The sequence below is a fragment of the Hoplias malabaricus genome, chromosome 1, assembly GCF_029633855.1.
Source record: "Hoplias malabaricus isolate fHopMal1 chromosome 1, fHopMal1.hap1, whole genome shotgun sequence".
NCBI lineage: Eukaryota > Metazoa > Chordata > Actinopteri > Characiformes > Erythrinidae > Hoplias > Hoplias malabaricus.
In genome coordinates this window covers 48898044-48925868 of record NC_089800.1, presented here as the reverse complement: position 1 = coordinate 48925868, position 27825 = coordinate 48898044, and the positions used below count along the sequence as shown (strand labels likewise).

At 43.3% G+C, this 27825-nt stretch overlaps 1 protein-coding gene across 7 annotated transcripts in view; it reads left to right on the top strand.

The window, feature by feature from the left end:
• The window catches only part of tenm4 (teneurin transmembrane protein 4), a 240273-nt gene that overhangs the window by 165809 nt on the left and 46639 nt on the right, over window positions 1-27825 (top strand). For 5 of the 7 annotated variants that reach the window (XM_066665730.1, XM_066665721.1, XM_066665705.1 and 2 more), the window contains 7 exons: window positions 1276-1492; window positions 8521-8640; window positions 13110-13371; window positions 16104-16371; window positions 17573-17716; window positions 20394-20643; window positions 21926-21946. In XM_066665730.1, the coding sequence (XP_066521827.1) occupies window positions 1276-1492; window positions 8521-8640; window positions 13110-13371; window positions 16104-16371; window positions 17573-17716; window positions 20394-20643; window positions 21926-21946 (1282 nt within the window). The remainder of the gene's footprint in view (window positions 1-1275; window positions 1493-8520; window positions 8641-13109; window positions 13372-16103; window positions 16372-17572; window positions 17717-20393; window positions 20644-21925; window positions 21947-27825) is intronic. The other 2 variants (XM_066665712.1, XM_066665698.1) reach the window with 1 other exon arrangement.

Below are 27825 nucleotides of genomic sequence, written 5' to 3'. Positions count from 1 at the left end.
GTTTATAGTTTCTGGCAACTCCTGCAGGCACTTCACAGTAATCTGAGGGAACGGTTCCAGTCTGTAAATCAGGAGTTCCCAGCCTTTTCATAACTGTGGACTGGACAACTTCCTTGGCATTTTTACTGGACACTAGGGCATTGGGGATGAGTGTAGGAGGGGTTTGGGAGCTATTGCTGCCATAATTCTTCAACCAGTCAGGAAGGGTCATGGATTTTGATCAATGTCTTGGGTAATGCCAGCCTTCTTCTCATTCTCACTGGTCGAGGAGAGTGCAGTGGACACATATCTCCAACCTGCATCAACATATTCGGAAGCACAGCTAAATTTTAACTGCACTGTGTATTCAAGCCCGAGCACTGAAAATCTGTGTGAGTGGTGCAGATCTGAGCATGAGCAGTGAGGGTCTGAGAAAGCACACATTTATTTTGCGCAAATTTCCATGAATTAGTACGCCATGAATAGAGCACTCATGTTTTATTCTAACGTCTTCAGGGTCATTGTGTTCTGCCACCACTTTAATCCAGAAGATTTCTCAGAGTGTATTAATAGCATTAATATTCATTCATGCATTCATTCATTCATTATCTGTAACCCTTATCCAGTTCAGGGTCACGGTGGGCCCAGAGCCTAGCCGGAATCATTGGGCGCAAGGCGGGAATGCACCCTGGAGGGGGTGCCAGTCCTTCACAGGGCAACACACACATTCACTCACACACTCACACCTACAGACACTTTTGAGTCGCCAATCCACCTACCAACGTGTGTTTTTTAATAACAATCATATTCTTAAAAAGTGTAGTTTAAGAGTCTTGCTGCCAATTCCCCTTGTGGTTGTTGGCAGATATTGCGGTCCAGTACTGAATGACCCATGGCCTGATTCTGGTCCAAATCCTGGTGGCTTAGAACCTCTGCTCTGAAAGAACTGCTGAACATTAGGCAAAATGTCTACTTGCAACTTTTCCTACAATTATTGTGCCTAAAATGAGTGTAAACCAGTTTTTCTCTCAGCCAGGAAGGGCAGCGTATTCACAGTTTCTGACTAGTCATGACAGGGAGGCCTCTGCACAGTTTACGCAGATTACAAACTGTGTTTCTTGGTTAAGTTTCCCCATTTCAAACCTACTGATAGAACAGTGTCAGAAACGTTAGCCGTAATAAATATTGCAGCTATGAAAACTATGGATTTTTGACACTTTCACTTTAGCACAGCTCTGTACTGTATTTGGCAAGTTTTGTGTTGACTGTCCTAATAATATCCTCTGATATTGTCAGATGGTCTGCTGGACTGCATGGACCCGGACTGCTGTCTGCAGGCCTCCTGCCACACCACCTCTCTGTGTGTGGGCTCTCCGGACCCTCTGGACATCATCCAGGAGACTCAGATCTCTTCCAGCCCCAGCAATCTGCAGTCCTTCTACCAGCGAGTGCATTTCCTGGTGGGCCGGGATAGCACCCACGTCATTCCTGGGGCTAACCCCTTCGAGGGCAGGTGAGTAATGGGTTTAGCCTTTATTCTAAGGCATATACGTTCGACTGTAATGGGCCATTGTCGTTGGATTGTGTTCTTGGTTGTCATATTTAGTTCCAGAGATGATGTTAGCTCCATGGCATAATGCACTATATAATGTGGAACGTCTTTATTCCCTTGGTCCCCATCATGTCAAATGTTGGTTATTTGCTGGAGCAGTGTTTGGCCTTGACCCATAGTTGCTTATAAAGGACTAGGCCTTACTTAAAATAAGCTTTTATAGCTAAGTACACGTTCTGAAGCCATTAGAATGTGAAGTTCTTATCTAGATGTATACAATCATACTGCGTTAGACGAGTTAGAATTGGGTTAGAGCTAGGCTTAGGGTTGGGGCAGTATAATGGTAGTGTGGTATACTGTGGTATTTAAAAGTGTGGACGGTGTCTCAAAATGAGGACGATATTCCAAAATGATGTTCACTTTCTGTTCTGTCAGTTTGGTCAGTGCATTGCCAAATGAGCTCATTCCTGTGCATTTAAGAGAGCTACAGGGAGGGAGCGCTGTGGGAGCCCACTGTGGATATTTGGCTTAAAAGAGAGGTGTAGGAAGCTGAAAACAACAAAGCACCCCTCAATGTGTGTGATTTGAGCCTCAGCTGGAACTGAGGTGTGCTAAAATGCCTGTTAGTGCATAGCTACGCTTTGTTCCTAGCACAAGTTGCTGGACCCTTTCAGACGGGTGTTTATATCTTCAACATGTGTCGGTGTGTGCTGTCAGGCTGCGACACTTCAAATACCTTTAACATACACTTCAGAAACCTTTCGCTGACAAATAGCAAGTTGAGTGCAGTCCAACAGTGCACCACGGTAATACTGTACACCTTAATATGTCGAGACTGTATGAGAAAAGTGGATAAGCCTCATTCCTAGAAGATCATGTGTCTGACCTGGGGACCATAGGAAACCTGTGACACTATGGCTACAGTTGAATAAGTTGAAAATAGAGTAAATCTGATTTTCACCATCATTTTAACAGCACAGAACAGTGATGCGGCGGTTACGTGCAGGTGAACCACTACAGAGCCACTGTGTCACATCTCCTGAGGCGCATTGTTTTTTTCTGCTGTGGAGATGCATTCTGTTATTTTTAGTCCATTTGGCTGATCAGCTGAGGAATTGTACATCACAGGAGCAGAGCAGCGACACCAGCTCTCCCATATTCATGAATTCAGAGAGTAGTGGCATGTCAAAATGCCTTTGAGTCAGACTCCCACAGGCTCCTGGGGCACAGGGTCCCGGCCACGCTCTTTCAGATCGGAGAGAGACAATCACTATCACTGCGTCCCGCGCGGATTCTCCTCCACTCCGTGCCATTGTCTCCTTCCCTTTTCATCTTTTAAAAACTCTGAGTGGAATTCTCTGGCTTGGGAGTTGTCTCTCTATCACTCTCTCTCACTCTCGCTCTCTATCTCTCTCTTGCTCTCGCTCTCACTCTCTCTCTATCTCTCTCTATCACTCTTGCTCTCGCTCTCTATCTCCCTATCTCTCTCTCGCTCTCACTCTTTCTCTCGCTCTCTCTCTCTATCTCTCTCTCTCTCTCTCTCTCTCTCTTTATCTCTCTCGCTCTCTCTCTCCCTCTCTCCCTATCTCTCTCTCGCTCTCTCTCTCTCGCTCTCTCTCTCTATCTGTCTCTCTTTCTCGCTCTTGCTCTCTCTCTCTTTCTCGCTCTTGTCCTCTATCTTTCTCTCTCTCTCTTGCTCCCTCTCTCTCTCTCTCTTTCTTTCTCGCTCTTGCTCTCTCTCTCTTTCTCGCTCTTGCTCTCTTTCTCTCTCTCTCTCTCTCACTCTCTCTCTTTATCTCTCTCTCTCCCTCTCTCTCTCTCTATTTTTCTCTCTCTTGCTCCCTTCCTCTCTCTCTCTCTCTCTCTCTCTCTCTCTCGCTCCCTATGCCCCATTCCCTAAGCTCATTTACGACCAGCACAATAGGCAGATACACAAATAAGAAAGGAATTGCAGCTTCTTTTTGGAAGTGTCATACACACATACACACACACACACACACCCTCCAACCCTCCCTGTTCTCTTCTTATCAAAGCACAGAAGGAACGTCAAAGCCGGAAATGCGGAGGGGAAAAAAATGGGAGAAGCATCAAAAGAGCATCTATTCGGTTTGTGCCGAGGACGCTTCTAATGGCCTGATGTTTTGATTCCCGGCTCCTTAAAGCCGAGGCGTAATGTGCCGGAGAGGCCTCGGATCGGATTCAGAGCCTCGTATTTTTAGGCTTGGTGCTCCGGTCCTGGAGCAGACATGTGATGTTTTTCAAGAGGCTTTGGATCATAGCAGGATCACAACATCACCCCACTCTCCATCAGCCCCACCACCCTCCGACCCCCCCCCCCCTCCCCCAACACACACACACACACACACACACACACAAAGCAAAGCCTCATGCTGTAATTTGCGGCAACATCTCCGGAGCTGGGCAGAGTCTTAAAGCCTCCGAGTGGCTTCAGCTTTGTGCCTGGATGTCTCCTCCAGCTCGTCCAATCTCCCCTCTTTTTCTGATCCACGCCATCCCTAATGACGCTTTGATCACTTCAAAGCTGGAGCCACTGGTCTTCCTTCCCTTCTTCTGAAACTTCGACGGCCTTTCCGTCGCTAAGCCTCGCCTCACATCGTCCCTCTTTGCTTTACCCCCAAGAAGTCTAAGAAGCCGCCGCGTCCTCGGCCCGCTGATGTCAACATGTCTGACGCATATAACCTTCCGTTCGCTGCAGTGCTGAATAACGGAAAGGGGAGAAGAAGAGGAAGGAGAGGGAGAAGGCTGGGGCTGATAGAGCCTTTTGTGGACGTGTCAGTGGACACTCATGGACTGCGCTCTGAATACGAGCTGACATTTTCCAGAGGTGACATTTTTGTGACATTCAGTAGGAAGTCCTCAGTGTTTCACTATCCCCACTTCATTATTCTGAGAAGTGGGGGGGGGGTGCTACCGATTCCTCCATCTTTCTTGTTTTGTTTTTTTTTCTTTTTCCTGAGCAAGAAAAAACGGAAACGGCATAAATAAATAAATCTCGAGACACCAGGCTACGAGCCGCAAGAGCCCCAGCCCATGACTCACCTAAAAATATCAGCCGTTATATATTATTCATCAACTCTATTCGTTCCTCCAGCCACTGACAGACATAAGAAGGCTTGGCAGAGGGCTCTCAGGGCTCAGATGGGGCACTTGGGGCGAGGAGGGGCTTGCCAACAGGGGGCCGTCACCTGATCAGGCCCTGTGTATTGATCCTGTAGCCATTTGTCCATGTCAGAGTGCTCTCTACTGACGTGTCCCACCACTAAAAAGCGGCTGAGGTGCTGCGCGTTAATGCCGCCACACTTTTAATGGGACACCCGATACACACCCAACACACCAGGCTACATCAGAGCTCAGGGGAGGGGGTAGTGCAACAGGGATACGTTATTCATGTGTTATTTTGTGGCGTGTGCTTCCATAAACACAGCCTCTCTGAGCAGTCAGTGGTGATGGTGAAAGTTTAATTTATTTTCCAAAAACACCACACTTTCTGAAGATATATAAGTTTGTCTCTGGAAAGTTAATGAACACACACTGTGCTTGTGTAATGTTTTCAAAAGCAAAGCTCAGGCAGTGATAAATAGTGCTGCACACAATTCACGACCACCCTCATGGTATAGAAATACTATAACTGTGTAATTTCATACGGCCACCCTTTCCCTTTATCGCAGCTTGTGTTCTTTTGAGGAAATGCACTTTCCTTCTCTAAAAGACATCTTCTGAAGTTTTTCCCCCGGTCTCAACAGTTAGAGGTTGGTTGCATTCTCAGCTTCTCACACACTAAATAATCCTAAACACATTCACTCACTGATTTAAAGACCGCTGTCCTGTTTTCTGTCTTTTTACCTTTGTTTTCATGTTTTTGTGATATGTTTTTTCCCCACAATTTTGTCCTTATATTTTGCAGATCTTCCTTTGTATCCACTGAAAAACACTGTTTCCACTGCGATATTTCCAAACTTTCTAGTTGTTTACTACATCCTTGTTGTCTTGGCACCCTTTTCCAGCATTTGGAAATGAAAGGGGACAAAGTTAGTGACGACTGATTGATTTTTCACTTAGGTCGTTTAGAAGACTGGCATATTACAAAGCTCTGTTGCTCTGTAATGGACCCTAATGAGGGAGTGAGTATGTATTATTTGTTCCTGTTCCTGTGGTTGGAAAGTAAACGCCTGAAGTAATGAAGTCTGTAGCATTAGAGAAGATTCCTTATTTTGTTTAATTCAGATACAAACATCTATAACTCTAAAGCTCCGCTGGCCTTGGTTGCATTTATCTACCTTCGTGTCTGTGCACTCTCTATACACCACTGTACATATCTCACCAGGGGCGTTTATTCCTAAGGAAATATGGGTCATGAATGACACCTGTATTAAACACTCTCTAAATAGCATTTAAGATAAATGAATGTCGAGGAAATTTACCAAAGTAAGAATAAGCGGTAGTGCTTCTTTTGGCAAAAAGTCATGTCTGAGATCAAAGCAGATCTGGAATACAGTTTATTCTCTTTGAAATAACAAGAACTTGTTGGGTTCCCCTATGCATTGTTTCAATGGGCTTTAACAGCAGTGGAAATGTATTACTATTTTATTCATTAACCCCAGTGAAGAGCTCAGGATCTCCTAGCTTTCCTGCTGAAGTACAGTGGGGATATGAACACAGTGGAAGCTTTTTTAAAGTGGTATATTTCCTCATAAGCAGCGCTGGGAATATGGCAGTACAGTTTCCTTAAACTCAGCAGTGTAACTTATTTCTGTTTAAATTTAAAATCACACTCACTGATGTATAACGAGAGATCAATGTTGAATTGTCCCTGGGTCCCACTTTATAAGAGGTTCTTGTAATCACTGTGTAATTACACATTTATAATACAATGAGATTACAACTCATGATTTTAAAGTCACTTTTGCAGGTGGATTACAGCATTGCATTTTACACGAAAACACACTTGTGTCAACTTCAGTCTTCAGTTTATTTCAGTAGTTACATATTTACATGTCATTACAAGAGTTAAAGCTGAAGTTGGCTCATATGTCTATTACACAAGCTCTCACTCTTCAAAAAGATGGTTCTTCAAGAGTATTTCTTAACGACGGTGGTTCTATCTGGAACCATTTGTTCTCTAGATATTCTCAAGAACTGAAGCTGAAATTGGGACCACCATTGTTCATCAGACACAGACTACCAGGGCCAAGCCCCCTTTGCTTTCTTGTCCCCTTGTTACTGCAGCGCTAGCCCTTGGTGGCGGGTCGGAAGGTTGAGCGCTGGCGCTCTGGCTCTGCTAACTTTGTTTACGGAGAAAGGAAGCTAAGCCAAGGACAGCCGAAGGAGACAGGGCGCCCAAATTAGCATAAAGCAGGGCTCCATGGGAGTGGGATATTGTTGGGTGAATGATCTTGCCTGCAGTAAGGACAGGATGAGGGCAGCCTCTTACACACCAGTGTTAATTGTTTCCACTCGCATGGCAAGTGTTTAAGACCTAACACAGAGGAACCAGTCCACTGTCTAATCATTCTTCAGCAAGATCATTTATTAAAAAAAAAACAGCTTGCTGCACACTTTTTTTCCCCACTTCACGTTATTAAGATCATTAACCTGCAGTGTGATATATTAGCATATATGCAAATTGGCCACTCTATTGGAACCCCATGACTTTGGCGCCCCGCCTTGCTGGTGTATAGTTCGAGACTGTCGTCATGCACAGTGTGTGTTGGGTGGTCAGTGTCTGTGTTAAAGGGCAGCAGCATGGCTCTGCCTGACACACTCAGAATGAATAAGCTGCAGTATGGACGACGAATGCTGCTTTTGGTTATATCTAACAGTGAACATGTAAGAGAAGTGAAGTGGCCGTTAAGTGGAAGTACAAAGCTAGGGATTTCTAGTAAAGTGGACACTGAGTGTACTTGAACCTCTGAGGGTCACTGCTATGGATGCTGCACACATCTCATTGAATGTATGTTTCATGTAAAAGCTTACGCTTTGAATTTGCAACAATTAGTGGATTCAGAACCTGAAATGTGCTTTTTATTGTCACTGCACGATGTTCAAGGAAATGATACCTCTCAATTTCATCTGTCCATTGAAGTAACACACACACACTGGGGTACTAGCGGCAGTGAACACACACCCAGAGTGGCGGGCGGCTATACCAGCAGCTATACTGAGAGTGTACCATATTGTCAGATGTGTGTACTGGCCTCCCCCGAGCTCAGATCACCAGAGACTGGACTTTGGAGAGTTGGGAGATTGGTTTCTGACTGTAATCAGGTCTCTCAGTCAGTTCTACCTGTGTGTTCTTTCATGGATTCCTATGTTTTACTGTCTGCAGTAATCTGAAATCCCTCGTGTGTGTCCCCAATTGACTGCTAACTGTATTTAAGATAAACCCGACCTTGTCTCAAAGGGCCCCGTGCAGTAGGATCCCTTCACGTACTGTATGTTTACATCCTCAAAGTCTTATGAAGTCTCCTGTAAGCTCTCCTTCACGTGACAGTAGACTGCAGCCCTGTATGATGGGGTTAATCCTCTTGGTGGGGCTTCGGGACAGTTTGAAATGGTGTTTGATTGATTCTCTAATATTGATTTGGCAGTGTCAACTTTGCCAAGGAAACCGATAGCATCTTCAAAGCGTGAGATCACTTCCAACTCTAGACTGGAGCGACTGAGCACACCGCTGCAGCGCCTCAGTGTTGTCCTCCCTCCTCTGAGCACTTCCCTGGTTTAATTAGGATGAAAGTGTAGAGAATTCTCTGTGAAGTCCCCTTTTTTTTCTACTCATTATCTTTTTTTTTCTTTAAGGCAGGGAACCCCACTGCGGTCTCTTCGGAGCTGTCGGCTCAGGTTTAATTCATTATTTATGTAATTGGAAATGGGGTCACGTGAGGTGAACTATGCCGCTGTCTTGATGTGTGGTATTACATGGCAGTACTGAGGGCTTTATCTGGTCTCTCTGTCTCTCTCTCTCTCTCCAGTCATGCCTGTGTCATCCGAGGGCAAGTAGTAACCTCTGATGGGACACCACTGGTGGGAGTGAACATCAGCTTCATCCATAACCCAGCGTATGGATACACCATTACGAGACAGGATGGCAGGTGAGCTGCTTCACTCTAAAGGGGGAGTCGGGACAGATTGCTTCATAAATGAAATGCATAATGTTGGCACAGACACATGAAATGTTTTACAGCAGATGGCACTCACTCTTCATTGCTCACTAGCAGCTCAACGTCACATCTCACACAGAGTCTGGTCTGGTTTATGGGCACAATCCACTGTTCTTTCTCTCTCTACTGTGGTCCCTCTTCTTTTCTCCAGGCCTTTGTTACTGTAACAACCCCCCCCCCCCCCCCCCATACACACACACACACACACACACACACCTCATACTCTCATTCTGCTCTTCTTTCATCTCCGATGCTCCATCTGTAAACACTCCTCCATCTCTCTCTCTCTCTCTCTCTCTCTCTCTCTCTCTCTCTCTCTCTCTCTCTCTCTCTCTCCTTACTCTGGTCTTTTTTTCTCCATCCCTTTTGTGACTGTAAACACTTGTGTTTCTCTCCCTGTCCTTCCCCCACTCATTCGCTCTGTATTTTTCCCCTTTTTTCTTCTTCTCCACCATCTGTAAACACAATTCCATCTCTCTCTCTCTCTCTCTCTCTCTCTCTCTCGCGCGCTTTCTCACTCGCGTGTAAACACGCTCTCTCTCGCTCGTCTGTACTGAGCTCTGGTGAAACATGTTCAGCGCGGCGTGAAATCACAAACGCACCTGTTCAGCCACTTAGAAACGGGGGGGAAGGCTGTCTCCACTCGTTTTTATGATGTGTTCTTTATTGTCCTGGCACCTCCACTTCACCCCATCTCCTCCCTCTCCACCACTTCACCACATCCTCCTCGACATCCTGACCGTCGATTGAGACCCATTCTGGCCGATTATGAAGACATAATTGCTACAACTCACAGAACTGGTGGAGGATAACATTTATATGTTAATCAAGTCTGACATTTATGTGCTTTCGCTTAATCACTGCAAAATCCAGTAGCTCCTTCAAATTAGCTTCAGTGCAGTTTAAATAAGGATTATAAACGTGGTAATAATGCTGATAAATATAATAACTTTATTTAAAAGCAATTCTCCTGGTACAAAAAGGAGACCCAATAGTCAGACATTTATTAAGCTGTCAGTATCAAATAAAACTTTTGTAACTGTGTACTTAGTTATGCAACTCGGTAATTACTTTGTAATAACTATGTTACAACTTATTGTAATGTGAAGGGATATGATAAAAAGGAAGACTTACCGTCAGATAAGTTACAAGGTAAATGCATTCGGTTATATAATTGACTACATAATTACTTTTGTAATTATGCAGTTACATGCAACGTGACAACAATAAGTCTAGACACTTTAGGGTTAACTTCTCTTTAGTAGCTGCAGCCGTGTCCCGCAGGGTTTTCGAATGCCTTTGATTTGAGAAACGCATGAGTCATGTGTATAGCCCCAATTCCCTGATGGGAGCATGAAAGTAATGAGTCACCCGCTGCGTCAATGAGCCCACTGCAGGCGCTGTGGCTGGTCCAAGCCGAGCCGATCGTTCCCGTCCTGACCTAATCCACGGATGCAGTTAACCCCTTAGGGGTAGCTCGGCCGTCCCTATGCAATCCCGAGGAGCAAGTGTGCTGCTGGAGAAAATTACAGTGTGTGTCACTTGGGCCTGGGGGCTTCTCCTGATTGATAACGGGCCTCATCGATCGGCCCCTGCCTGCAGGTGTATGATTTGTGTGTGTGTGTGTGGGTGTGTTGGACTGGCTTTTGTGTGTGAGAAACTGGCTCTAACTGTTGATCCGTGCCAGCTTTGGGGCTGCACCCCTCACCATTAGTGCTGTACAGTATGGAGAGAATGCTACGTTTCTTTTGGATTGCTACATATTGCTGTATGAGTTGTTGAATATCAGATATGCCTCCAGCAAGAGCAAAACAATGGTGTATTTTTGTATGTGTGATTTGGCATTCATAGCTCATTGAAACAATTGTGCAAATCTTTTAGAGATGTGTATTCTACCCATTCAAACCACATCAAAATTTTTAGCTTGTTATTATTATTTTTTTATCATATTTTACCCCTTCAGTTAATAGAGTGTAAATATATTGCATGGTATTCACTGCTGTGTAATAGATATGTAATTACATTTGAATAGTATTGCAAATGAATACATTGTAAATGTTTTAAACATCTGTTAAGCTGTTGATACTAAGCATAGTTTAATACTGACTTTACATCCACAGAAACACCGTTTAAATATGAGTGCACAGCCCAAAGATGTTGCGTCTATTCAGAAAACGATGCATTTTTCACTCCTATTTGTGGCTCCCTCACACTCTCAGTCCCATTTTAGCAAGGGCACCACAGCAAGGGCAGAGCAGACCTTTGTTTACAGACTTGGCCAATGAGCGCTGTGCATTAGAGGAGGTCTGCGGGGATATGCAGTTGAATTAATGTCCAAGCAGCATGAGGGCTGGCCGCACACATTCAGTGTGTAAGTCCAGCAGCCTGCACGGACACACTGTCCCAGTACTCTCCCCAGGGCCCTAACATCACCTACTGCTAATGGCTTGTTAAGGAAAGCAGTTGCAGGTGTGTGGGATGTGTAACTGGATTATTGTGGGCTTGTTTCCGCCTGACTGCACACATTCATTTTTATCTTTTAAGAGAATTCACAGTGTGCTGTGTGTGACCTTAAACTCTTCACCGTACAGCCCTCGCCCCCAAACACTGGCATCTGTGGTTGTCTTAGGAGAATATTGGCCAAAGCCAAGGTCAGTTTGCACATGAATAACATTTGCCTTTTGAAAAAGCCACTTAATTTACCTGAATGAGGAAGAATAATGGGAAGATGAAAAAGAGGTTAATTTCAGTTCATAGTAGGTCCATTTAAGTCTGAATTTGCAAAGGCAGAAATCATGTGGGCTACAGTTTATAATTTCTAAAAAGGGATAGTTACAATCGATGAACTTTGGCAATTAATTTGCCTAATGCAGTATTAAAATAGCCTTCTTTTAAATAGATTTAAATTGTTTTAAGGTGCTGACAACAAACGTAGACTGAGCTCAAGTAAACAAACATCGGATACAGTCCAGTTGTGCATTGTGAGTGGCCATTAGATGAGGAGACACACGGATTGTAGGCAGAGAATCTAATAGGTATAAACTGAATCCTCACTGCTGTGTGAACTCCAGCATTCAAGTCTGGTTTGATAGAGATGAGCGCTGTGTACTTTTCTCCTCTGATGTGTAGTCTACACTTCTTTAATCCTCTGTCTTTTGTCGGCATATTCTTAGAGAGGCTTTTAGATATTCTGACTGACAGTTTAATTCTCTCCACACACGCTTATAGCCACAAATGGAGTTTACATCCTCCTTCCGCAAATCCGGTCACAAAGGGCCACAGCAGCAGTTTAGTGTTTTCTCGGCTTCGGAAAAAAACACCTGCTTCCAGATCATCTGGGATTAAAGTCCCGATCTAGAATCAGGTTGCTGTATCTTTGTGCTAATTTGCAGCAGAGGGAGGTGAAAAGGTAAAGCTGATTTGGAAACAGAAGGCAGAAGCTTTATGGCTCCACAGCGCTATACAGCGTCACAATCAAACGGCTGATTCTGGCACTGGAAGTGAGGTGCCCGTTTTATGTCCCATAGAGAATAATGGCTTTCAGCGCCACCCATTCAAACGATTTCATTAATTTAGGCTCAAAAGCTCAATCTATCAAACAGAGCCAGAAGTCTATTGTATTTGCAGCATATTGTGCAGCCAGTAGATAAAAAAACCCCTTCCCTAACTAGACTTCTATTCAGTCAGAGTCTGTCAATTAGAATTTCATAATTAATTACAACCCCAGTTAAATCCTGTTAGCGCATATAAACAAGGGTTAGAGCGTATATATAATGTTTAGCGGTAAATGCATAGCGTCGCTGATTAAAAATGAGTCAAGGAATTGTAATGCGACGGCATGTGGAATCATTCCATTTACAGAGATGTAACATTTGGTGTGTACTCTGTTTAATTAATGAGGTGAATGTCGAATATCAAATGTTATTAATTACACTCTGTATATTGGCTTAATGTTGCAGAGCAGAAATGGGAGCTTTTAGGAGAGAGAAAGAATGACACAGTGTAGGGTTTAGTGTTAAGGTACTTGATAAAAACATTGAGAAAAATTAAGGCAAAAGTCATTTTAGAAGTCTAATGTCTTTTTCTTTCGTGTCTAACCGAAAACTCCAGTGTGGTGTTACTCAGTCCATAAATATTAATGCATTGCAAGCCACATTGCACCCTTCATAACCGATTAGTGAGAAAGAATTGTGCGCATCATTAGCCGTGTATCAAATGGCAAGATACTTTCCTTGTTCTTCACTGCCGCATAGCAACCTCACAGGCTTTAGATTAACGACTGTAGCGTAGCTATTTTGGACGGTTAGTTATAGTGTTTGTGCACTAAACACACTCATCATTAGCATTAACCAACTCCAGCACAGAAACAGTTTCTCTAAACACTTTGGTTTCTGTTGCAGTTTCGACTTGATCTCCAATGGAGGCGTGGCCTTCGCCCTGCGCTTTGAGCGCGCTCCGTTCATCACGCAGGAGCACACACTGTGGTTGCCGTGGTCCCGCTTCTTCGTCATGGACACCATCGTCATGAGGCACGAAGTCAACGACATCCCCAGCTGTGACCTCAGCAGCTTCACCAGGCCCAGTCCGGTCGTCCTGCCCGCTCCACTGACCGCCTTCGCCGGGACCTGCCCGGAGAGGGGTGGCATCGTCCCTGAGATCCAGGTTAGAGTCACTCCTGTCTGTGAACTGTTTTCCAAGATCACGATAACGACTTGATGAAAGAAACTGCACTTTAGCTTCAGCCACACCCCCAATTACAGTCGTTGATTTTAATAAACAGTGAAGGTCATCTAAAGAATTGCAGTCATTATATTGTTTAATTTGACACATGTTCTTCTAGCATTTTGTCTCTGAGGTCAGGCTTTAGACCAGATTTCGAAAAATTGCTGTTAGCACTTTCTAGCTAATAAGGAACGGTTCCCATCAGTGCATTTCCACAAATATACATTGATTCCCAACCCAGAAATGTACCCAAGCCAAAGTATAGTAGGTTCTTCAGTGATGTCTGTGGGTGTGTGAAGCTAAAGAAGCTCCAGAAAGAGTACAGACATTCAAATGCAGTGTTATCACACAGTGGAGTTGGACGGGTTGTGTTCAGCGTGTTATATTTTCATTGATGGTGTACAGATAAATGTTTCATGTGTGGATAGCTTTTTCTCTGCTGTTCTCACTGTTCACAAGCTCAGCAGGACGGCTCAGAACTCTGTATAATGTACACAAGTGTATCAGAAGCAGCTGTAACAGCGGATACAACCCGGCTCTACCACTGCTGCACAGCCCAGAGGTTCTGTTCTCCAGTAGCCTGTGCTTGGGATTAAGCATGGTGACCTTAGACTCATGTGCCAAAACAGAGCTCCCCAGAGTTCACTTTTCATCTCTAAGCCTGTGTTTTTCTGAATGCATCGCCCTCCATATTGAATGCATACTGCTGTAGCCCCACGCTGACGTGGTCGTATTCGTTAGAACTCTGTGCCCACATTGGAAAGTGTATTTGTGTTGAGAGCTTTGTGATTAGATGAACAGTTGCTGTTAGAGTCTAAATGACCTACTACTGCTTTTAACAGATGCAGAAAGGGGCTCCTGAATTGCTGTGTTTAAATGGGCTGTATCCCTGTGATTCATACCGCAGCGGCTAGTGTCAGTGATGGACGGCCTTGTGCTCTTGTACTTTCTCTCTCTCTCTCTCTCTCTATCACTCACACACTCACACACACACAGCAAAGAGCACAAATCAAGTCCGAATGGAATACAGACTCTGGCTAGTGACAACACTTGTCATTTTATCAGCCCTGTGTAATTGGTTAGAGATCCACAGTCCAATTTATTGTGCCAGCTTTTTGCAGAGCCATGATAATTACGTTTAACAGGAAGACGAACACATTTCCATATCCAGAAAATACAGAAACACGGGTGAAAAGGCTGTGTTTGGTTTCTTTTGTTAAAGACAGTGATTTTTTTTGTCGGAGCGTGACGAGCTGTAGTGCGGGCTGTTTGTGTATGCAGATTCGTCCGCATGCTTGCCAGTGTGTTTGTGCGTCTGTATACGAAGGGCTGCTTGTTATTAATCTGTGTTTAGATGCCCGTTCCTGTGTTTCTGGAGCGCTACCTGCATCTGTGTGTTCCTTTCTAATTACTTTGTCTCCCACTTTGCTTTACAAGATTAATCGCTCAGTGCTACACGCAGCGCTGTCTGGCCTATTAATATCAAACCCTATCTGTCCCATCCGTGCACTCCGTAGCCATCTGAAACACACACACATACACACACATAGAGGTTTGTTTTAGTACAATGTCAGGACATAAGCCCAAACATAATTCTCTTATCATTTATTTATTTATTTATTTATTTATTTATTCATTCCCTTAGATGTCACCTTTATTAAAACTCCTATTTTCTCTACTCTTTCTTTAATATTTAATTGCTTGAAATGCTAATTACTTTTTGGAAACCCTTTACTTTCCACATTTTTATGCAGGTCTTCTGTCTCATCGTCTCAGAAATACATCCCTCTAATAGCAGCTGACCTCCTTTCTTAACCTGACCCCAAACCTAACTCCAGGAGGCAAAAATGAATGTTTCTGGTTATTGTGATCTCTTTTATGGTTATCCATAAATGTTTGATTTGTTCTACAGTTGAGATACGAGGATTTATGCACACGTTGTATTTCTCCAAGGTCCCGTATTATTTATCTGTGCTTTTGTAAAGGAGCCAGTGGCGCTGCTAATTGCTCTGCTCTCGTCTGGGAGTGGGATATATGTGTTGACTTAATGAGAGCGCCACAGCGTGTGTCTAAAGGACGATGGGGACAGAGAACCTCTAAGCCAATCACCTCTCTGCAGTTGGCCCAACATTGCCCTTTCATTGGCTGTGTCTTTTATGCAGATGTGTGGCTGTAATTTCTCTTTATAGTTTTCATTACAGGGTCGCCGTAAACTAAATGGTTTAACTGATGTTGTGTTATTGGATCTAGACACGTTTTCACATCTGCACATCTGCACTCACTGATATAGTTGTTTAAAAACATGCACAGTGCCAAATGAACATTAATAAGTTTGCATTATTGAAGGTTACACATCCGAGTGCTATTCTGTTACTTTTTATTTAAAGTAAAAACAAATCGGGCCTCTACTGGAAAGTATGATTGATGCATGTAAACACAGTTTCAAAACAAATTATGCACTCTCCATTTCATATAGTTTATGTGTTAATTAGCATATTTCACGTGAATGTATTTGTGATGTCACAAAACCCACTCTTTTACATTGATCTGTCTATAAGAAATATGAAATTGAATATATGAAAGTCAGTAATCTCAGTAATAATAGTAATGGGATTTGGACCATGTTGTGACTTTTTTTGAGGAATTACATCTGTCTCTTCCCTATCCCTCAGGCTCTACAGGAAGAAGTGCGTATCCCTGGTACCGAAGTGTATCTGGGCTATCTGAGCAGCCGCACCGCTGGCTACAAGTCCCTTCTGAGGGTGACCCTGACGCATGCGATCATCCCCTTTAACCTGATGAAAGTGCATCTCATGGTGGCAGTAGAGGGCCGCCTTTTCAGAAAGTGGTTCTCGGCTGCCCCCAACCTTTCGTACGACTTCATCTGGGACAAAACTGATGTGTACAGCCAGAAAGTACATGGTCTGTCTGAGGCTTTCGGTAAGTGGATGGTGTTTGCTGTACATGGTCTGTCTGAGGCTTACTGTGAGTTGATAATGTGTTCTTAGAACTTCTGAAAAGTTTGTGTTTGTGTTTTAAAAATAGCTTAACACAGATTTTGGACAATTTAAAAAACCATTGAGTTGAATGAAGAATGTTTGTTAATGTTCGCGTTTGAAAGTGTATGAGGCTTCAAGGCCAATGTAGTTAGGAAACATATAATGCAGTTTTTGTAGAGAAAAATGCACTTTTTAAATTTCAGTATGGATAAGGGTGACACACACTATCAGAACCCACACGAGCAAGACTATTTGATGTTACTTAATAACTCGATTCAGTCTGAGACGTGTGTTATAATTTAGGCATATACCAGGGTTTCCCTCAGTGCTTTACAGTTAGGGCGGTCGCCTTGACAACTCCCCCCAACCCCCTCCCTCCACCCCCACAATTCACTTTTTGTAATTTGTTCAGTTTCTGTTCAAAGCCTCCGATGTGTTTGCGCATGGATTTCTGCAATGTCCAGTGATCTGTGATTAATTAAACCATTGTAGAAAACACTCAATAATAAGAGATCCTTCAAAGTCCCAAAGTACATTTGTGACTCATTTAATGCATTATTCCTCAGTTTTCAGTCTCAAACACGCATTCTGTATAATCCAGTGTTTCCTTGCGACTGTGTGTACACGAGGTCAGAGTCTATGCTTGTTAACAGTGTTTTGAATCATTGATTTGAATTTGCACTCGATTCGTGAGTCGACTCTACACTCAACCCCAGTTCCTCAAAGCGTCCAAACACCACACAGAGCACATAATTCATGAAATATCAGTGGATTTTTATAACACTGAACAATGACTCGGTTCATTTCTTGAGCAATGGGATCGCGCATGGGGGCAGTTACAAGATTGTTGCCGTGTTGTCCACACTCCCATGCCACCCAACCCCACCCCCCCACCACCCCAACCACCTTGACTAACCGATTTTCTGCGGGAAGCCCTGATATACTTTGCATGATGTTCTTTCCTGTGGTTGCTTGTTTGCTACAACAAAGGCAAACTTCAGACATTAAACATCTTGCATGATTGGTTCAATCTGAAGTGAGGGGAAACATTTTTTTCAGTTTCATTTATCAAAAGCCAGTCGTGTGTTTTAATATAGTGTATAAAACCTAAACGTTCACTGTGGTTTTCTCTGTGTTTTCAGTGTCTGTGGGCTTTGAGTATGAGTCATGTCCTGATCTGATTTTGTGGGAGAAGAGGACCGCGGTCCTTCAGGGCTATGAATCCACTGCCTCCAACCTAGGGGGCTGGAGCATAAACCAGCACCATGCCCTCAACATACAAAGTGGTAAGCCTAGACACATTCAGCCCTCAGCAGTCTAGTCCCTTCCCTTTCAAATGTGCTTCAAGTCAATTTTTTTTAATGAATCACAAGGTTGTTTACCTCTATTGCAGTCTAAGTGATATATACAGTCACTTCAGAAATGTACTGAAGCACACAGCTCCTCACTGCCTTCCTGGAAAAGAACTATAATAATAATGTTATAGTCCTGTAGTGGACACAAACGGTTATTTCTGCATTGTGGACCTCTCCCTAGGCATCTGTGACATTCTGACACCTGGGGGATGTGTCGTGTCCACTGTATTTCTTTCTTTTTTTCTTTCTTTTTTTTCTACGGGAGGTCAATTTTGGTCCTGCCGCTTGAGTTGGTTGTGAAAGAAGCGACGTCTGGACCCATCTCTCTCGCCACTTTGTGTCAGGCGTGAGGTCTCCCACCAGCACCCATACGCACTCATCACGGGAAATGAGGCGTGCTTACAGCAGGAGTGTGCAGAGCACAGGTGGCACTTCGATCTGTCACCCAAAGCGCCCAGACGCCGAGAGGAGAGTCCACTCGGACGCAAGCTTCCGCTGAAGTTGATTCTGTTTGTCGACCCGTCAAGTGTCTCGCTTCTTTGTCGTGTCTCTCCCTTTCGCTCCCTGTAGGCCCTCATCCCATTTACACCTCGGCTTTTTCAAATCTCCCTCGTTTAATTGGCTTGTCTACCCTCCTTCTGTGCTCTGAGAGAGTGGACTAGATTGTAAGCTTTGATATTATTCTGTATTTCATGGTGAAATAATGTAGAAATGGAAGAAAATTAAGTTACAGTCACCAGACACTCAGGCTACAAGTGTGCATGGAGCATTTGGGCACTACAGTAAGTTTGTTAGAAGCTTTGGATAGATTAAATTGGGGTTGAAGTGGTCACTAGGTTAGAGGTAAGAGTAATGAACCAGAAATCAGATGGTTGTCGGCTCAAATCCCTGCACTGACTCGATACAGTTGGGTCCACTCTTGGTAGAATCCCCCTGCTGGTGATTCTGTGCTGCTGCCAGGTGTGTTTAGGCAGCAAATTTACAGATATCTATTGCAAAATTGATCAGTAGCATGAGCCATCACTTTGTTATTATATAGTTTTATTTCACTTTACCTCATTATTATACATTTATTATTTTGAATTGAGTAAAATCTCCAGTGTCTGACCACAGTAAGTATTGAGTAAGAAAGTCATAATTAAACCCAATGGACCAATGCTGCTGTAGTCACCGGACCCTCCCACCCAAGCCCAATCCCGGTGATAATCCATGAGTCATTATGTGCAGATTTCATTATTACAGTGAATATGTTGACATCATACGCCTCGATAGAGAGCTCCAACAGATTAAAGTCAGAGACTTGACCATTTCATTCTTCCCTGACCACACTGCCAAGATAACTCAGGCTTGGGCTGCATTCAGTGGGGTCAGGCGTCAACTTGGTGGCATCGACAGTGCTCAGTACTACGTCAAAATCTTGATTTCTGGATAAACCCTAATAGCTTTTCAGATCTGTGTTTTATTATTGCTTAGAGCTTGTGGACTAGCCTTAAACCTCTACCGGTGCAGTATAAGGTGGTTGTCTGGGATATTGCATTAACTAGGTGAATGTCACTAATGTTTGTTTATAGCAGGCAGCCCTCATTCCTACTGGATATTGATATATTACTTATAAGGCTATATCATAATTTGTATTTTTGTGCTTCAGATCAGATCAACACTATTTACTTAACTCTTTTTAAGCTTTCTGCATCTATTTGTACAGGACTTATGGCCAGCTGGGATTTGTTCCTTTGTGTTCTCACATATTTTGCTATATTCTTCTGATCTATGTGGAAATTTGATTAGTGTTATTAAGGCGGTCATCTTTGTTGCTTTATTGGAAGGTTTACCTTTAGGTGAAACATTATTTTGCAATGTGAGTTTTTACAATACAATGCATTTATTTGCGCATACTATTAAATGGTGTTGAAATCTGCAGGAGGATTTCTATTTTTCTTTGTTTTATTTATCTTCATAGATGCATTTGGCAGTGTTACGTTAGGTAAAAACTAGTTAGCAGCATGTAATGTAATGTGATGTGCAGACAGTATACAAACCTTGGAACACAAACCATGCAGAAAAAGTGTGTGTGTGTGTGTGTGTGTGTGTGTGTATAAGTGGTCATGGAACAGATGTGAGCCGTAAGCAGAGTAGACGTTAGTTTAGATAATTGCCGCACAGGCAGATCAGCTTTGGGAATGAAAAGGCTCAGGCCAATAAAAGTGTGTTTGCCTAGATCTGGTTCAGTTCACTCATTCTCCGTTCTGTTTAGTAATAATATGAAATCCCTTTTCATAGAGCAGCAGGCATGCTGTTGCCCCATGACAGGGGAAAGGCATTTTAAATAAAGCTGAACTCGACTGAATCAGCATTAAAACCCCACCATTTTCTCAGTCTCAACCCATGTTGCCTCACCACAGAATGAAGCTGAAACGGAAACAGAGATTTAGCCCAGCTGTTTAAATATACTCACTGTGTATTTAATTCAGGACTTATCTTCAGACAACATGGAGAGGCAAAACAGCTTATTTCACATTACAGATTCTGTTCTACTGTATTGTGTAATCATTGTACGTGCATGGGTTTACAACATTGCTAACACAACACATCATGTCATTTCCCACAGGCATCCTTCACAAGGGCAATGGTGAGAACATCTTCATTTCCCAGCAGCCCCCGGTCATAGGGAGTATCATGGGTAACGGGCGGAGGCGCAGTATCTCCTGTCCGAGCTGTAATGGCCTGGCTGATGGAAATAAGCTTTTAGCTCCAGTAGCTTTAGCCTGTGGCTCTGACGGCAGCTTATTTGTGGGTGACTTCAACTATATCCGTCGAATCTTCACCACTGGGAATGTCACCAGCGTTCTGGAGCTCAGGTAAAGCTCTCTCTGCTTATATACGCTTAAACCTGCTCTGTCCCACTACCCCCAAACACAAACACACAAAAAAACACACAAATACACATACACATTTATTTGCCAGTGAGTATTATGAGGTAAGCCCTTTACTAGTCCCTTACAGAGTTAAGTGGCTTGAATCTGTGCACTCAGGGCCTTAGGTGATGATCTGATTTGATTGTAATATGCACTCACAATGAATGAAAAACACTGTCATATTTATGAAATCTACAACTTATCCAGCAAATTGAGCATAGCCCCACCCACACACTGCTCACTAGGGAGGCACAGGGTTTAGAAGGTGCAACAAAATAATGGCTTGAGACAAAACAAAAACCTAAGAGTTCAGTCTTGAAGACAACAATTTTCCCACCAAAACATTCCACGAGGCTGTTGTTCTTGTCTGGATAACACAGTAGAGCTTATTACACTGCATCACAACTTAGTTTTCTTTTCTTTTCACACATATTCATCCTCAGACTTTAAACAGTGGTATACTGGTGGTAAACATGTTTTAGTATGTGTGTGGGGATTAAACTTCCTTCCAACCGTTCTCTGCTGCCTTTTTTAAGGGAAGCCTCACATAAATATATTTCTTTGAGATTCCAATACTTATTTCTCCCAGGTTTTTACACACGAGTCCCTGTGAGTTGTTTACTGTGTAATTAGCTGTACGTATAGAAACTGCAACCATTTTTTGTCCAGTCCTCCCTCGTTTCACAGAACTCTCCCTCTAGCACGTGTATTTTTTGACATTTTGAAATTCTGCATGCACAACCCCTAAGCTGGGCATTTAGACTCATGTGCCAATTATGTTCATAGAACACTAACATAATGAGTCTGATTTGCAGGTGAGACTGCCTCAAAAGGCTTAGTGTGTTAGGCTCTCAGAGTATTTTTTTCCTGCTGAACCAAATGGGAAGTGAAGAATGCCAAATCTCTTGAAAGACCTTGGCACTTATTTTAGGATGAATGCCAATAAGCTTGTGCAGTAAACTCTGTCAAACTAACCTAATCTTCTTAAAGAAAACATATAAAAACAAATAAACAGGCAATATATATATGCTTTTTTATTATATAAATGATTTTGTTATATATTATAATATTTAATGTGATAGATATTTACTTGCTGCTGTTCTGTATTTACTCATATCTGTACTAACAACAAAAGGCTTCCTCACTAATTAATACTAACCTCTGCTAACTCCATTTTGTTCTCTCCTTTTTTTCTTCTTCCTGCTGTCCCTATCAAATGGTACAGAAATAAAGATTTCAGACACAGGTAAGAAATTTCTCAGAGGATAGTTTTTTTCTTTGAAACATCATCCACATCCTGGTGCAGCATTACATCTTGATGCCACGAGGCTTTACAGCATCATGCTAAAACATGGAAGAGATCTGTGGAGTCACACTGGGTGTTGTGCGATCATCCTGACAAAGTCTAGCACCCCAAAATCAAAAAGCATGCCCCTCCCACAGTGATGAAACAAAAAAAAAAGTGTTGCCATAGTGCATTTTAAATGCCACTGAAGATGGACAGAAGGCAGTTATGATGCTCCTTCTCGGGTTCTGGTCACACGCTTAAGCAAACATTTGCACTAGCGTATGGAAGAGAGCACCAGTGCCAGCCCCATTATTTGAAATGTCAGATCAGGTAGATGCAACAGCAGTCCTGGTCTTAGCATAAGCTCAGTTTCAGCGCTTTAAATATTTCCTGCCCTCAGGGGACACAGCTCCCCTAAAGACTGTAATCACCTTCTCCTCCCCTGGTGTTGGGGGAGAAAAGAGCTGACTGCCTCACGTACAGTGTAGTTTGACATTTTGGTCAGAGACAAATTACACACTCAACCGCTTTTAGCAGCTTCCAAACGTGCAGTTCATTAACGGCGTTTGATGTCAGGCATTGCAGTTCGTCATCAGAAACGCTCGGAATGCCAAATCCAAGACCTGCTCTTAACCCTGTCGAGCCTAAACTGCCAGTGATGCATTCACAGACTTTGCACATCACCCCTTTATCCTTGGCCTAGTAAAATATACACTACGCTGTGTTTTACAGATGCCGATGTGTATATTTGTTTGGATACTACTCGAGGTTTTCATAAACTTCAACCAATTTTTAAGATGCTGTGGAAATGCGGAACAGTGCTTTTAGACATGGGTCAGCATTTGGACCTGGAGCTTCCAATGTTTCAAGTGCCTTTCAGTGTCATTCATTCATTATCTGTAACCGCTTATCCAGTTCAGGGTCGTGGTGGGTCCAGAGCCTACCTGGAATCATTGGGCGCAAGGGGGGAATACACCCTGGAGGGGGCACCAGTCCTTCACAGGGCAACTCACACACATACTTTCACTCACACCTATGGACACTTTTGAGTCGCCAATCCACCTACCAACGTGTGTTTTGGGACTGTGGGAGGAAACCGGAGCACCCGGAGGAAACCCACGCGGACACAGGGAAAACACACCAACTCCTCACAGACAGTCACCCGGAGTAGGACTCGAACACACAACCTCCAGGCCCCTGGAGCTGTGTGACTGTGACACTACCTGCTGCACCACCGTGCCGTCCCCCTTTCAGTGTCATGATATTATTATGGGATTCGTGTTCAGAATATAAACTAAATTGCTTCATTGCTTGAAGTGTTTCATCACAGTATGGTTCATGTTTCAAATTATTCAGAGATGTAATCTGTAATACAAACCAAATACAAATGAACTAATGTTTGACTGTGTATAAGTCGTGTTAGTGCTAGATCCCACTTAGCCCTCTCATTACCGATAGAGAAAAAGAGAATTACATATTCCTTTTGAGCACAGATATTAGGCTTAAAATAACTGAGGAACATAGACTCTTAAAGGTGGAGTGTGTTGGAGCATTTCAAGGGCAGTATCTGGCTTGGCATTAAGCGGAGTGGCACAGGGGTTTGATTGACAGGGCTGGACTGGGCTGGGCGAGGCTGGGGAATACCAGCCGCTTGCAGTCCTCGCACAAAGCCTGTCTAGCATGAAGCTCTATTGATTGATCTCTGCATTGGTGGGTCACAGCAAACCTTTCAGTCTCAGGCAGGATACAGAGAGGTGTGACACATTCCATCTGTCTTAATGCGAGTATCACAGCGGTACTGCAGCGTAAAGCACAGAATAACTTTAGACACATGCATCTAGAGTAGCATACGCTAAGCTATATCATAAGCAGTGATCCATCACATTAGATAGGAGCTTTTTAAAAGATGTACAGTGATCTTAACCACAGTGCTGCTGTCTGAGATACACCACTGAGTGGCTGTTCTGGAGAAATGTGAGGTGTTTGGGACATCACCAATGTATCAATAATATCACCTCCATGGATTTATCAGCATCAGCCACTGATATAGTGATGACATTAATGGCACAGCTTTATTAAAGAATGTGAGGATTAGAGTACAGCAAGGTAAGGTTTCATGTACAGTGTATCCCAAGCAAACTGTACTGTTAGGACATCCCCGCTGACATCAAATGAAAACCAGACAAAATATAGACATTTGAAACCAGATCAAATACAGACAATGATAAAAATAGACATTTTTCATTGTCAATATATAATTCCTAGGATTTGTTCATTCATAACTTCATTTTATTATTTTTGATTATTGTTTTGCACTTGTGGCATGTTACAGACACTTGGCACAGTGCTATTCAAATGTGAACTTTTGAAATTAGCCAGAAATTCAGTTGTTATCCATAGGTTTCACATTAAAATGTTAAGGAAGATTTAACCAAGTAAAAAGAGATTGTTTTGTTATAAAACTGGTTTAAAATTCAATTTTATAAGCTCTTCATTTCACTTGGGAAAACATAGCTTTGGACACGAATGTCCATTTGGTAAGTTTCATATAAATGTTTACAGACACACGATTACTCTGATTAAACCTGATGAGAGGCAAAAGATGAATGTTCCAGAGTTTACCTGGAGGAGCTGTACGCGTAAACGCAAATGCCCACAACATTTGGCCTAAACATCACCCGGACATTCTCCTCCTAACGTAGTAAAGTCTCCAGGTATAGTCTAAGTCAGCGTATGCGAGAAGGGAGTGGGGAATCATCCAGAGTTTCTCCTGTATGCACTGCACAGTCTTCCGCTGTGCACTGCATGTGTGAAAGGATAACTCAGGGACGTCTCCTGACCCAATGCTCAGAGTTTCTCTAGAAATTCCCCTGAGTTCATGGGCGAAAGAGGCAATAGACTCTTGGGAGATTACTCCTGATGTGAGTTCTGTATGATTGATCCCAGAACAACATGGAATTGAAATTCAAAATCTACAGGTTCTGGAAATGTTTAGACCACATCTCTTAAGGATATTCATAGACATATAAATATATATCAAATTTGATGTCTGGGTGTGTTCATAGACCCTGGATTGTTAGCTTCTGAGAATTAAGAAGTGACATCACATTTAACAGTCAGTCATTACAATAATAACATTACATTAATAACATTTACATTAATTTTGGTCAGTGTTTGGCAAAAATTTCTCAATGACTTGAGTATGATCAAATGAATTGGAGTAAGTGTGTGTATGTGTGTGTGTGTGTGCATGTGTCTCCCCTTGCCATCTCATTGCCATGTGCACTGACCCCCAGTAAAGCACTCCCCTTTTTGCCCCTGCCACATCTTCCGTTGTCACGGCGACCCACTGCGAAATCCAATTATCTGCCCACATCTGTCGAGAGTGAAGGAATATAGACAGAGTTCAAGAAGGTTAGGATGTACTCCTCATGCCAGAAGTGCATGATGGGAAAGCAGCACGGCCCCTTACTCAGTGATATACCTCCGGAGTGTGGAGGGAGACTGGAGAAAAGCAGGAGCTTGTGTCCCCACTTCCTTTTCCAGCCAGGGACCAAAACATTCAGAGACAAAGCGGCTGTGCCTCCTCTCCACATTCTGACCATCAGTCAGAGGGTCAGCGGCGTGCCGAGGCGACGTCCTGCCCCCAGGATGGCCACAGCAAACTGTTTTCCAGCGTTCTGCAGAAGGTCAGTTGTCATCCCGCATAACGGATCGGAGCTGGCAGTGGCACAAACCCATTCTACAGTTTTCCTTGCTCTCCCGAGAGGGCCTGGGCTTTGGCATGGCTGTTCACGCCCTCTCAGGGCCTCTCAAGGCCTTTCAGGGCAAGGTGCGAGGCATGTTAGAAATGGATTTGAAGACGGCCTGGGCGTTAATGATGATGGACTGTGGCAGGAGAAGCCCTGCACCCAAGCCCTGTGACTCAAAGCCGTCTTTAGGGTGCTGCCCTCTGCCTTAGCAGCACAGAAAAGCTGGAAAAGAGCAGAATGTTTTTTTTACTTTTCATGCTTATTCCCAACCTTTGCTTTTGGCCCTTCTCTCGAAATATCTCTCTGACCCTGAGTGTTCACTCGAAAACCTCCAGCTATATTCTGTATCAGTCCACAATTCACTTGTTTCAGTGAGGTATATATTCTGTGTGTATATAAATATATATATATATATATATATATATATATATATATATATATATATATATATATGTGTGTGTGTGTAAAAGAGTTTGGTGTGTTCTCCCTGTGTCCATGTGGGTTTCTTCCGGGTGCCTTCCACGGTCCAAAAACTCATGTTGGTAGATGGATTGACTATTCAAAAGCGACCATAGGTGTAAATCTGAGTGAATGTGTGAGTGTTTGTCACCCTGCCAAGGACTGGAGCCCCTCCCAGGCTGTGTTCCCATATAGTGCCCAGTAATTCCATATGTATTCCTTTTATATTTATTTATAAAACAACTTTATCTCTTTTTTTTAGTCTAGTGATGTATTAGTGGTATTTAATTTTATACACAGGGCTTTATGGGAACTTTGGAAAAGAGCAGATTTTTTTATCCTTCTTTTTGATTCGTGACCTTTTTTGCCTCTTTTGCTCTTTCTCTCCCACTCCAACATTTCTCTGACCTTTCTTGCTCTCTTCACATGAAGATAAGCCCCAATGTGAAGTCCCACCTCAGGAGAATGATGAGAGTGTTTTTCACATTCATGTGGATTTCTTAAAGGGGTGCTTTGTAACTGTAATAGGTTATCTTTCAGATACCATTTAGTTCATTTTTTGCTTGTTATAAAGCCTTGACAAAATATGGGTTTAAAGAAAAGCAGAGCCACTCTTCCACCTCTGCCTGGAGAACAAAAACAGAATTTTTAGTCATCTCTGTTTTGCTGAAATCTGGATCAACTTCCTTGCCTAGAAAAGCGAAGGAGTCAGTGTGCGCTCAGGGCTAGGCGTTAGGTTCGACAGTAACAAGTAACAAGGTCCGTGTCTATTGAAGTGCCCGGCAGCACGTCGCAATTATCCAACTTGTGATTTCCAGAAACTTTTAAATTGCAGTGCAGGGGCCCAGGCTGCTTTATTTGATTAGCTTGCGGAGGGGGGGACAGTGAACAGACTCCAGATTGGAGTTTGTGTTGCAGCAGGTAGCTGGCTCTCTGGCTCCCGCTTTGATTGGAGCTATTTTGTCGGGCCTTGATGTTGTCGTGCCCCCCGTGCGGATGTGAGGGATGAGAGTGTCAGACTGACTCGGCTGTATAATGGGCTATTTGCTAAGCGCTGAGTCGTTTCTGCTCGAGAATGTATAATGTTTTGAGATACCATCCACAGACTATATATATATATATATATACATACATACATATATCTATCCCCCTGGGACATGGGGCAGAACACCCACCTGAAAGCACTCCACCAACACATTAGATGCCTGGGGATTTTCCAACTCTGGGACCTGCATGCATTTGATAGCCTGGCAGAGGCCCACATGTTGAATTCTGAATCGCACAGATGCATGCGGCAGCCGGGTGCTGGGTTAAGGTGTCTTTGACGGCATGTCTGCTGTGTTTCATGAGCCTCAACATTGGTTTTTCTCATTCTTCTCACACTGTGAACATGCACCCTTCTGCTCTGAATGAGCCTGCAGCGGAGCAAGCTATTTAAAGTGATATTAGGTAGACTTTAACAAATCCTACAGCTACAGATGTTCTCACTCCAGCCCCCTGTCTCAGATCATGTAATTTAATACAGTCTGCTGATTTGAAGTTGCAGTATTACCTTTTTTTTGTGTACTTACGCTACATACATTCTCCAGCGGCACTGTGGCACCACAGGTAGAGTCGCTGTGGCAC